The sequence below is a fragment of the Hemitrygon akajei genome, chromosome 31 (genome assembly GCF_048418815.1).
Source record: "Hemitrygon akajei chromosome 31, sHemAka1.3, whole genome shotgun sequence".
NCBI classification, from domain to species: domain Eukaryota; kingdom Metazoa; phylum Chordata; class Chondrichthyes; order Myliobatiformes; family Dasyatidae; genus Hemitrygon; species Hemitrygon akajei.
Genome location: NC_133154.1, coordinates 31494613 through 31507733, shown reverse-complemented (window position 1 = coordinate 31507733; position 13121 = coordinate 31494613). Strand labels below are relative to the sequence as shown.

Here is a 13121-nt window from a genome sequence, read left to right as displayed (position 1 = left end):
TTCCACTGGGATCTCCTAGAACAGAGTAATTTTTGACAAACTTCAGCTAATGTCTCCACTTTCTCTCCAAACCTTCGGGTGCAGATCGGGATCATGTGATGTTTGCTTCAGTTTTTCCTCGTGTTGGTGATTGTTAAATCCCTTTTCTCCTCCTCCTCTCTTCTGCTGAGCATCGAGTATCCTGAAATACTGAGCTCCCAAGTCTCTAACACCTGACAGATTCTGGTGTTTACATCCAAAGTTCTTTTAAAAGGCAGGAATGAGTCATAAAATCAATTGCTTCACAATTGTTTTATTCAAAATTGATAAAACAGGAACAGAACAGTGACAGTGGTCTAGCGCTTGGAAAACAGAGAGAAACTAAAAATGGCATCTAGAATAAAATAGTTACTGTACTTTTACACCCAGAGGTAAGAAAAATTCCATTCAAATCTATAGATAATAATAAACCAGTTAGAAGTCATTTAGTTAATACTGCAGTAAAAATTAACCAACGAGAAAACACTTACTCAATAAAGTACAAAGAAGCTTCAGAATTATACTTCGTGTAGCCAGGAGAGGCATATTAAACTGTTATGCATATAAAGGCTACTTAAGATATAAGCAGATAATTAATTGTTAAACTGCAAAGAAAATGACTATTAAAATTAAATAACAACACACACAAAATGCCAGTGGAACACAGCAGGCCAGGCAGCATCTATAGGGAGAAGCGCTGTCGACGTTTCGGGCCAAGACCCTTCATCAGGACTAACCGAAAGGAAAGATAGTAAGAGATTTGAAAGTAGTGGGGGGAGGGGGAAATGCGAAATGATAGGAGAAGACCGGAGGGGGTGGGATGAAGCAAAGAGCTGGAAAGGTGATTAAAATTAAATAGTTGGATCCAATAGACTCTTGGCACCTGTGTGCTCAATTCACAGTGATAGCATATTCTGAAACTCAGAGGTTTCTGGGTAAGAATGGTGCCATTGGAAGTGTTTACAAGTATTACCTCCTCTCTACCAAATGGCACCAACTCGATCAATATGAAGAGCACTTAGTAGCCAGTTTAACACAGCAAGCTCTCAAGCAATATACTCAATGTCAACAGGAATTGTGTGTGGTTCAGCAGTCAAAGTCAACCTAATTTATTCTGCCAGTCAGCTTGCAAATGTTGCTACTCAATCATCCATTGTCACACTCCCCCGCACCCCCCCCCCACCAGCTCATCACATGCTTCTACCTCTTCCACTGTCCACAGCCCCAAACCCTGCTCAGAGCTGACCTGCCTCTGGTTTCTGATGCTGCTCTGCTGAACATCCACCACGTGGTTCTGCATTCTTCCAGACTTTGCATGACAGTGGTGTATTCTGACAAGCCAGCTTAGAAGCAGTGAAAATAACCCATCATGTTGAAATGAGCAGGAAATGAGGTTAACTACCAATGTCATTCTCCCACAGCCCAGCTTTGAGAGATGAAGAACACATCAGACACAACTGCAGTCAGCTTGTCTTCTTTCGTCAGTAGGAAATTTTGCAGGAATTTCAAGGGAAACTCCTTCACCCAGTGGTGACTGTTTGGAACCCATCACCACAGGCAGAACAAGAGGTTTACAGCAGGGATGGATTTAAAATGACTGTCATGGAACAGAAACACTGGCAGAGATCAGCTGGGCTGAGTTGACTCCCTACTCTAAACTGGCTGTGTTGTAAATCCACTAGGTACCTGAGACAAGAGTTTGAAATAGAACTGCTGTATGTGTCTCAGATCCAAATTAAACTGTAGTCCCGTTAAAGGTGAACATATCCAGCACACAGCTGAGTTAAACTTTTTCCCCAGTGTGAACCCGGTAGTGCGCCACAAGGTTGCATGACTGAGTGAATCTCTTCCCACATTCGGAGCAGGTGAACGGCCTCTCCCCAGTGTGAAGTCGGTAGTGTGCAACAAGGGTAGATGACTGAGTGAATCCTTTACCACATTCAGAGCAGGTGAACGGCCTTTCACCAGTGTGAACTCGGTAGTGCACCTCAAGGGTGGATGACTGAGTGAATCCCTTCCCACATTCGGAGCAGGTGAACGGCCTCTCCCCAGTGTGAACTCGATAGTGAGCCACAAGGTGGGATGACTGAGTGAATCCCTTCCCACATTCGGAGCAGGTGAACGGCCGCTCCCCAGTGTGAACTCGCTGATGTAGCTTCAGTTGAGATGACTGACTGAATCCCTTCCCACAGTCCAAGCATGTGAACAGTTTCTCCCCAGTGTGAATTGACTGGTGTGCCAGTAGATGAGATGAACGAGAGAATCCCTTCCCACAGTCTGAGCAGGTGAATGGCCTCTCCCCAGTGTGAACTCGCTGGTGTACCTTCAGTTGAAATGACCGAGGAAATCCTTTCCCACAGTCTGAGCAGATGAATGGCCTCACCCCGGTGTGAACTGACTGGTGTGTCTGTAGGTGGGATGAGTGACTGAATCCCTTCCCACACACGGAACAGATGAACGGCTTCTCTCCTGTATGCACTCGCTGGTGTGTCTGTAAGTGGTATGACCGAGTAAATCCCTTCCCACATTCAGAACAGGTGAAAGGCGTTTCCCCAGTGTGAACTCGCTGGTGTGTCTTCAAGTGGGATAACTGAGTGAATCCTTTCCCACACTCACAGCAGATGAATGGCCTCTCTCCAGTGTGAACTGACTGGTGTGCCAGTAGGTGAGATGATCGACTGAATCCCTTCCCACATTCAGAGCAGGTGAATGGCCTCTCCCCAGTGTGAACTGACTGGTGTGCCAGTAGGTGAGATGATCGACTGAATCCCTTCCCACAGTCTGAGCAGTTGAACGGTCTCTCCCCAGTGTGAACTCGCTGGTGTACTTTCAGTTGAGATGGCTGAGTGAATCCCTTCCCACAGTCAGAGCAGGAGAACTGCATCTCCATGATATGAACTGGCTGGTGTGTCTGAAGATGGAATGACTGAGGGAATCACTTCACATATTCAGAGTATATATACACACACACACACACAGAGTTTCTTCCAAGTTTGAACTCACTCGTGCGTCAGCAGTTCAGATGACCGAGCGAACTTTTCCCACAGATGAAGCAGGAGAATGGCCTGCAGATCAATGCTGTGAATATTCTGATATACCTTCAGCTTAGACGACAGAATGAATCGTTTACCAGAGACAGGTGAACCATCTCAGTATGGTGTGAACATGCTGATGTATCTTCAGGCCGAATGACTGATTAGATCCCTCCCGAGTGCAGAGCCGGTGAATGGCCATTCCCCATTGTGAATTCACTGGTGTATCTGTGGGTCGGCTGAGTGAGAATCACTCCCAACACTGAGAAAAGGAGAATGATATCTTCCTGTGATCAATTCTCTGGCAATTCATCAAGTCATATGCCACACGTAGTGAATCCCTCGCACAATTGATGCAGTTGAAGACCTGATCTCTGCTGGTGTGCTCTCAGCACCCGGTTCTTGTGGATTTTACTGAGTTACCATAGAAAACTTCACCAGTTTCAAAGCACGTTTACATCCTCATCTCCAAGGATCAACAACAGATATATCGGTGTTACAAAGGAAATATCTGTTGTTTTGTGTGAGATTGCCGTGCACAAATTCTTTGCTGTTTCTAACCTGTAAAAAGATTTACAAAAGACATTGATGGGTGAAAGACAGCATTTCAAATGAGATAAATTTTGTCTCGATGATGAGCTCTGTCATCACACTGTTACAGCGAGGTTCAACCCAAGCTGGAAGAACAACTCCTCACCTTCTAACTGGGCCTGGATCAGGCAAATGGACTGATCATCAAATTCTCTGACTATTTTTCTGTCTGTATCACAATGGACCATTTCTGACCACAATCAATCTGTGATTAGCTCAGATTGTCTCTCTCCATTAGTATTATTTCAAGTTCTGGTCATACCCTGCAGTGCTACAAAGAGCTCATGATATTTACATGGCTGATCCTGGAGACTTCCAAATTACTCTGACCCACCCCAGGTGATTGACGGTAGTGAACTCATCAATGGCAATGCCAATTAATATAAACGGGAGGGCAGTAGCCTTCCTCATTGGATTGTGCACTTTTGTGATGTGAAAGTCACAGGTCACTTGTTACCCGGGACAAAGGTGTTTGATCAGCATCAGAATGAGTTTTATTATCACCAGCATGTGTCGTGAAATTTGTTAACCTTGATATCATTATGTACTCAGACAGAATGGCAGAAAACACAGGTAAAAAAGTCCAGAACAAAAAGAGGTAGAACAAAAGTGAGGTCTTGAAGAACTAAAGCGTTTGTTCTTTTTCGCATTGACATTTTCATTCACTGTAAGTTAGACTCTTCATCCGGTATAACTCGGAACTATATTGTCGTTCCGAGTTCCTAATACTTGGATTTAGAGAGCTGGAGCTCGGCAGTGACTAAGAGCTCCATCCGTTTGTGCTTGTAAACTACAGACTGGCCGGAAAGCGGTGGAAGTGTCATCCATGGCTGCCTCTTTACCCAGAAACCCCCACGAACGAGAGACCAATCTATCCGCCACAGTCCCGGCGATGCGCTGCAAAAATAAAATGGCGCTAGCAACTTGGCTCATCAGCTGAAAGCTCCCCGGAGTCCGGGTACGGATCGTGGGGCTGAGAGAGGGAAAGGACCGGGAATATCACGGGTTTGCGGTGCATGGTATGTCCGAAGCTGGCAACAATTGTCCCTCAGTCGCGGCGCGGACGCCGGTACCGACGCATCTCCACGGAACATCACTCCTACCTGCAGCCTATGCTCCAGAGCCGTTTGTACGCGGAGCGCACGCGCGATATTCCGGAACAGCAACAACCTTGACGCCTGCGCATTTGATCGCTCGGTCACTGATGGCGAGTTCTCGGGGTCGGAGGTTTCTGGGTAAGCAGGATGCCATAAATAGGGTCCGCAGCCACCGGTTCCATGCTATGCCTCAAAAACAGTCTGTGTTTATGAAGAAAATTGAGTAGCTACTTTAACTCAACAAGCTCCTACATACAATATACTCAACGTCAACAGGCATTCCGGGGTGTCAACTGTTAAAGTCCCTCCCAGTTACAAATACAGATATAAAACACAAGAGACTGCAGTTATTGGAAATACAGAGCAACACACACCAAGTGCTGGAGGAACTCAGCAGGTTAGGCAGCAATCTAAGCTGAGGAATAAATAGAAAAAGGATTTGGCCCAAGATGTCAACAGTTTATTCCTCTCTATAGATGCTGCCTGACCCGCTGAATTCTCCCAGCATTTTGAAGAATAAACATTTTTTTCAGTCAATCAGTTTCCAAATGTTAAAACAACAACACACAAAATGCTGGTGGAACACAGCAGGCCAGGCAGCATCTATAAGGAGAAGCACTGTCGATGTTTCGGGCCGAGACCCTTCATCAGGTTCCTCGAGTTTCCAAATGTTGTTGATCTTCCATTTGTAGCCTCATCCTCCTCATTCCTGTAAACTCTAGCCCCCACCCCATTCTGGAGCCCCAAAGCCCTGACTCATGCCGGCTCTTCTTTGGTTTCTGACCCTGCTGCATTGAAGATTTACCTACCATTCTGGTCTTATAATTTAGTGGAGAGTAGCATATTTTAACAACCCAGCCATGTGAAGCACAGCCCTTTGAAGTCAGTAAAAATGACCCACAATGTTGAAAAAAGCAAGGAAAAGGGAATTTATCCACCCATGATATTCTTCTTTGGCTAACAGCCCTGAAGAATGAGGAACGTATGGGTCAAAACCCTAGTGAGCTCATCATCTTATTCATTCTGGTGAAAAACATGCAAGAAATTCAAGGGAAACCTCTTCACCCGCAGATTTATGACCATTCGTGACATGTCATCACAGAGGCGAGAGGTGAATAGCAGGAATGGATTTAAAAATGAAACAGAGACAGTGACAAGCTGGACTGACTGGCCTCTCTACTGTACATCAGGTGTATGACAGACAGTAAGCACCTGAGACACAGGATTTGAAATAGAAGTGGTCCACAATATTAAACACCGGGTTAATTTAAGGCTGACATCAACAGGACAATCCCCTCCGATGCTCAGTGACCAGGGTTCAGTCCTGGGTGTGATTAGCAGCCTCAAGAAATGCAGAATATGCATTAACAACTGGTCAGGAACTTGCAACTGGATTCAGTCACTCTGATGGTTAACATACAGTTTATTTGAACTTCCTCCCCAATTTGAAGTTGCTGGTGGGATGATTGCGTAAACCTTTTTTTTTCAATCAGAACAGAAATGTGGCCTCATTTATTTTGAAGTCACTGAAGCCTCACAAGGTGGGATAGCTGAATGAATCCCTTCCCATATTTGGAACAGGTGTACAGCTACTCCCCTGCATGATCTGGCTGGTGTTTCATTCATTCAAATAACTGAATGAATCCAATCCCACTCTTGGAATAGATGAATGGCCTCTCCCCAGTGTGAACTCTCTGGTGTTTCTACAGGTGCAGCAGCTGAGTGAATCCCTTACAAAATGAGAGGCAGTGAATGACATCTCACTGTTACCAACTCTACAGCGATTTATCGAGTCAGATCACTGAAGTGTACATGTATTCTGTTTTTTTTTCTACAACTGGTGTGATGTCTTCTCAAGGATCTCCTCCTCCACATTCATGGATTGATGACATTCAAGTGCTGGTGAACCAACAGACAGAGCACAAGTAACAAGCTGTTGTGCATGAGATACCCATACACAAAATCCTTTGCTTTTTCTACCCTGTAGAAACTGTGCAAAGGACATCGATGCATGAAAGACACCATTTCACCAAGATAATTCTAGTTTTTATGGTGACCTCTGATATCACACTGTTACAGCGAGGTTCAACATAAATTTGGAGGAACAACACTTTGTCTTCTAACTGGACACAGTTCAGGCATCAGGACACAACATCAAATTCTCTGTATTAGAATAGATCATTTCTGCTCTTCATCAATCTGTGATGGCTCAGTTTGCCTCTCTCCATTAGTAGAGAAGGAGCAGGACTGTGACTGCAATCCTCCTCGTCGTTTGCATCTTCCTGTGCCCACATCAGTTACCAGAGCTGTTAATGGAAGGATTGATGGGATAAACAGATCAAATAATTTTTTTCCAATTCTCTGAAAGGACAAAGGACAATATAGTAGCAGGAACAGGCCCTTAGGTCTACCACGCTTGTGCTGAGCATATTGTCAATCTAAGCAAATTCCATCTGCCTGTACATGGTGTTATAAGGATTAACCCCTTATTAATAACGATCTGAGAGAGACAGAGAGACTCTGCATTTAATGACAAGTAACCTTTATTGTCTCAACTAAAAGGTAAGTGGGTTCACAAAACTAGCTGTGTACACACCCAATAGAATTTCCTGACCCTCTATGCACCATCCCACCCCCAGCCTCGTGCCTTTCAACTCTGAGTGGATAAAACTAGTTGAATTAGGTGACCCAGATATGGTGAACTACATATACCTGTTTGGACACGCCCCCCCGCTGACTGCTCCTGTGGCTCCTCCCACTGACCGTGGCTCCTCCCACAGACCCCGGTATAAAGGCGATTGAGGCCTGAGCCCTGCCTCTCAGTCTCCGGGATGTAGCACGGTGGTCAATTGCTGCTTGTTCTTTCTTCCAGTCAATAAAAGCCGATATCTCGCCTCACGTCTCAGAGAGTTATTGATGGTGCATCACCAGACATTCAATCTAACAAGATTACAGATTGCTTCTCCTGTAAACCTACCACTTTACATAACAAATGGCTACTCATCTGAGCACGCTCTCAGGTTTAGCCGGTCATTAGCTGAAGCTCCTTGTGTCCACATTCAATTGCTCTTATTACATTATCCCAAAGCAAGAATCAACTCAGAGTTCACAAGTTTGGGGGAAACAAAGACAATTGGATTGTCTACTTCCACTGTCCCTGATTCATCTGAATACACTGATTTGTAGACTGTAGTTCTTTCTGGCCAGCAATGGTCTACATCCATCCAATACCCAAATGTCCATGTGGCTGTCTAAATGCCTCTGAAACGCCGCTGTTCCTGTTTCCACTGATTCACTGAGAAGCCCCCTGCAGGCACCTATCAGATTTAGTGTAAATCAAATTTGACCCTACATATTGCCTTTAAACTTTACCAACTCTGGCTGTAAATAAATACGCTTTAATTTGAACATTACTACAATGGGTACAAAGCTTCTCCCCTACCGAAACCTCTCATAATCCTCTATATTTCTATCGGTTCACCTGTCAGCCTCTGACGCTCCAGAGGAAACATATCATGTTTGTCCAAGCACTATGGATGGCTAATACATTACAAACCAGTCGGCATCCTGGACAACCTCATCTGCACCCTATCCAAAGGCTCCAAATCCTTACTGCGAAGTGGCCATCAGACACACACACACTGCCCGGAATTGCAGACGCTATGGGATTGAAATCATCACTAGCTCTAGGATTTCACTTTGTGTTTCAGGTGTCTCATTTGGGATCATGGGGATTGTTAAACTCTCTTTGTATTCATCACTTTTATTTAATTTGGGGTCATGGAATTATAAAGAGGTTTTCAACGTCTTGCATTGCAATCGTTGTTTTTCTGGGTTATTGCTGCGTCTCGACACTGGGTCTGATTGGTCCTGAATTCCTACATGCTCCCGGGTGTATTTCAGGGCGGGTATGCCAGCTTCTCTTTGCTTGGTCATTGTGAAACCTTGTCTGGTGAAACTCCAGTCAAGTTCTTCTGTTTATCATGATTTTAGTTCATCAAGTTTGCGCGAGGTCTTGTTAGTTTAGCTGGTAATTTCGGTTATAAATCATTTGTTTTATGTGAATTTCCAGTCCTGCAAAAAAGAGGAGACTGAGAGAATGAGAGAGAGAGAGACTGTGTTTTTAATATTTTAATTATATTTGTGTAATTTTGTATCTATGTTGTTTGATTAAGCATTTTTGTTTGCTTAAATTATTCATTACGGGTTACATGTAAGTTTAGTGTTGGTGCGTGGCCTAGTGGATAAGGCATCGGTCTAGTGATCTGAAGGTCACTGGTTCGAGCCTCAGCTGAGGCAACGTGTTGTGTCCTTGAGCACTTAACAACACATTGCTCTGCGACGACACCAGAGCCAAGCTGCTTGGGTCCTAGTGCCCTTCCCTTGGACACATCGGTGGCGTGGAGAGGGGAAGGCTTGCAGCTTGGGCAACTGCCGGTCTCCAATACAACCCTGCCAGGCCTGCGCCCTGGAAACCTTCCAAGGCGCAAATCCATGGTCTCACGAGACTAACGGATGCCTAAAAATATGTAAGTTTGGTAATGGTCTTAATGATACACTAAGAGATCATTTAGTTTGTGGAATTTTACAAGAAAGCATTCAAAAACAGCTCCTAGCTGAAGCACAGCTTACATTTAAATGAGCAGTGGAAATCGCTGTTTCAATTGAAACTTCAACAGAGACACAAGTGAGTTGCAGTCAGGAATGAGAGTGACCATGAACAAAATTATCTAAGCTTAAACCTGCCCGGATGAACAAATTGTGTTACCATTGTGGCAGGGGCTTGCGCACACCAAATTAATGTAGATTTAAAGAAGCTTGCAGGAAATGCAACAAGGACAGACAAAAATAAGCACAGAGAAGAGAAAGATAAAAAGTCAAGTTGCAGTTTTACAGAGAGCACCCTGTTGATAAATCTGATAATGATAAGAGTCACATGGAACTGTGTAGCCTTGAAATTTACATTGTGTGAATTAATAATAGACAAGAAATATGGTTTATGCTAGAAGTGAACTGCCGGGAGATGATGACAGTAATGTGGTAATTGGCCTGGCAGCCATGGCAAGACTTGCCCCAGTAAAAACTAAAGGCTGATTTCTACTTGTGCGTTGCATCGACACCGTAGGTAATGCGTACCTACGCCCAAAAAAAGTAACTGATGCGTCGTGGCGATGCAGACCACAGCAACTGTGATTGGTCTGCTTGGTAGCATCTCATTTCCTCCTACACATTTCCGGTTGCTTCTTCTCCGCCATGTCTGTACACCGAAGCAAAATAGATGAACCAAATCGTCAAATCTACCTGCTGACACGCGAAAATGTTTAAATGCATTTCCTCGTCCATGTCACTCATGAAGAAACTCAACACCATGGCATAGAAACCCCACCGCCAACTAGCGTTTTAGCGCACACCAATGCATGCTTGCTAAGGCGTAGAGCGACGCATAAGTGAAAATCACGGCTACGGCATAGGTTATGGTGTAGCCCGTACGCACAACTATAAATCAGCCTTAAGAGATTGAAAACACACAAGACTGGTGATGGAGAGTATGAAAGGAAACAGGAGGTTTGTCACCAACCACCAGATGCGTAAAAAATTGACAAATGGTCCAAGGAAGTTCTACATTCTGAAAAAAGGAAGCTTAAAGACTTGGGCTGAACTTAAAAGAATTAAGAATATATACAAATTGCCTCCATGTGATGGTGTTCAAATTTCAGATAACAACTCAGCAGATAAACCAGTTCATACAGGGAGTTGAAGCTTGTGTACAAGAGGATAGGTAGAATTTACCAGCTGGTTGGGAAGCGATTCAGGCATGGTTGGTGGGACAAGCCCCAAACCAGAGTGATTGGAAGAAAATGGTTGATTGCAAGTGAAAACTTTCAGAGGATGTTTCTCAATAGGAAGACCACTATAGGACAATCTGGCACAGCTACTCAGAAGTCCCAGGAATAAACAAAGATAATATCAAAAAGCCCTCTCAAGTCAACTTTCATGGATGGTTTGAAACCAGATGTCACTAAAATGATGAAGCTAACAAAAGCAAATTGCAGTGGAACTGCTGTTTACTCCAGTGAACTGCTACAAACTGTCAAACAAGTGGGATATCAACGTCCGAATAAGATTGGTAGAGACCGGTCAGCGGTCTCCACCTGCTAAGCAACAGAAGAAGTGGAATTGGATATGCATATTCTGTGGCAGAAGAGGATGTTGGGCTATATCTTGTTTGCATAAGAAATTAACTTCCTCACAAGGTCAACAACAACTTCAGCAAGCCCAACCCCCTCCCTCACAATGGAAGGAAGACGTTGATTGGATGGCACAATTTCAGACTACAATAGCAGCTGTAATGGAGAGGTTGTCAAAGTTGCAAAAATGACTAGGCCTGGCCCTGCAGTGATAGAGCAAAATGGGATGGCTTATAGAAATGGAAAACCATGATGATCATGACTGTGCAACAACAATAACATGCCAGGAAGATGCAAATTATCATAAAGTAGTGCCTTTGTTGAACCCACATTTGGGTCTATACACCGATGGCTCCTCAATCATTGAGGGAGAAATCTGAATGGCTGGTTGGGCTTTTGTCACAGAAGATGAAGTGAGAACCTCAGGAACAGTGGCTCCTGGTATCTCAGCACAACAGGCAGAACTGAAGCTTTATTTGAAACCTGTAAGCGAGCAGAAGGATGATCAGCTAATATCTACACAGATTCTCAATAGGCTTTCGGAGTTGTCCATGGATTTGGGAGTTCACGGAGACAAAGAGGATTTCTTACAACCAAGGGAATGCCAATCAAGAATGGCAAACTAGTACAAGAACTCATGGAATTCATTCAACTACCATCAGAAGTTGCAGTATTAAAATGTAAAGGTCATTCCAAAATGACCACAATGGAAAGCAGTGGAAATGCATTTGCAGACAAAACTGCAAAACGGGCAGCGAGAGAAGGAATAATGATAATTGAAGAATTGGAGGAAATCCTGGTAACCGAAATCCTGTCACAGATGAACATGCAAGACATTCAAGAAATGCAAAATCAGTGTTCAAATGAAGAAAATTGGTACTGGATGCAAAATAGTGGATTATTATACATGGATGGAGTATGGAGATACCGCACTAGTTATACACCAGTTGCCCCAGCCTACCTGCTTCCTTACCTGGCACAGCAGATACACTCCTTAGGACACATTGGAGTGCAAAAGATGGTCGACAGATTCTCCCAGTGGTGGTGGAACCCAAAGTTCAGGATGCAAGCTCGACAAACAATTGAGAGATGCACAACATGCAAGAAAACAAACTCTGGATCAGCTGAGAAGCTACCTCAATGAAGTGCTCCTGTCCCACCTGGTCCATTTTTGCATCTACAAGGGGACTACATTGCTTTACCAAAGTGTCAAGGATATTTAAGTATGTTAGTAATAGTAGACAACTTTTCATGATGGTTGGAAACCATCCCAGCAAGAAAAGTTACGGCCACACACACAGCCCAAACTCTGATTAAGGACAATATTCTGAGATGGGAATTGTCATGCCACATTGACTCTGACTAAGGAACACATTTCACTGCGAGTGTTCGTCAGGAGTTATGTAGACCGATGAACATTGAATGATCTTTTCACGGTCCACATCATCCAGAGTCATCTTGACATGTTAGAGAATGAATGGTCTTGTCAAACAATGGCAGACTAAGTATCAGAAGGAAGGTTTACCATGATCTACAGCTGTTCCTTTGCTGTCATGCAACAATAGGGCAACTCCAAACAAGAAAATAATATTGATTCCATTTGAAGTGGTGACAGGATGACCTATGTTACTACTGGGAACTTTTGATCTCAGGTATGTATGTAATGTTCAGTTGATTATTGTGCAAAACTAACACAAACTATTCAGTCTACTGTTTGTTAGGTTGGAGGCCGGTGACTAGTGGTGTGCCCCAGGGATCTGTATTGGGTCCAATGTTGTTTGTCATACACATTAATGATCTGAATGATGGGGTGGTAAATTGGATTAGTAAGCATGCAGATGATACTAAGATAGGTGGTGTTGTGGATAATGAAGCAGGTTTTCAAAGCTTGCAGAGAGATTTAGGCCAGTTAGAAGAGTGGGCTGAAAGATGGCAGATGGAGGTTAATGCTGATAAGTGTGAGGTGCTACATTTTGGTAGGACTAATCCAAATAGGACATACGTGGTAAATGGTAGGGCATTGAGGAATGCAGTAGAACAGAGTGATCTAGGAATAATGGTGCATAGTTCCCTGAAGGTGGAATCTCATGTGGATAGGGTGGTGAAGAAAGCTTTTGGTATTCTGGCCTTTAAAAAATCAGAGCATTGAGTATAGGAGTTGGGATGTAATGTTAAAATTGTACAAGGCATTGGGG

The 13121-nt window shown here is 43.9% G+C and overlaps 1 protein-coding gene across 3 annotated transcripts; it reads right to left on the bottom strand.

Annotated features, from left to right (window-relative positions):
* Positions 1–272: 272 nt before the first annotated feature.
* LOC140719106 (uncharacterized) lies at positions 273–12876 on the bottom strand. 3 transcript variants are annotated; one of them, XM_073033485.1, is made up of 2 exons: positions 11900–12876; positions 273–3611 (listed from the first exon to the last, which is right to left on the bottom strand). In XM_073033485.1, exon 2 carries the CDS (start codon positions 2906–2908, stop codon positions 1802–1804), a length of 1107 nt encoding a protein of 368 aa, XP_072889586.1. In that variant the 5' UTR covers positions 2909–3611; positions 11900–12876; the 3' UTR covers positions 273–1801. The 3 variants fall into 3 exon arrangements, with proteins under 3 accessions (XP_072889586.1, XP_072889584.1, XP_072889585.1); XM_073033483.1 differs by lacking the exon at positions 11900–12876 and adding an exon at positions 4745–5608; XM_073033484.1 differs by lacking the exon at positions 11900–12876 and adding an exon at positions 4745–4767 and having other exon boundaries at positions 273–4538.
* Between the last annotated feature and the right edge of the window lie 245 nt (positions 12877–13121).

What these genes read in the sequence shown, in the direction of transcription:
- LOC140719106 (XM_073033485.1), bottom strand. Translation starts at nt 2,908, where the DNA reads ATGGAGATGCAGTTCTCCTGCTCTGACTGTGGGAAGGGATTCACTCAG.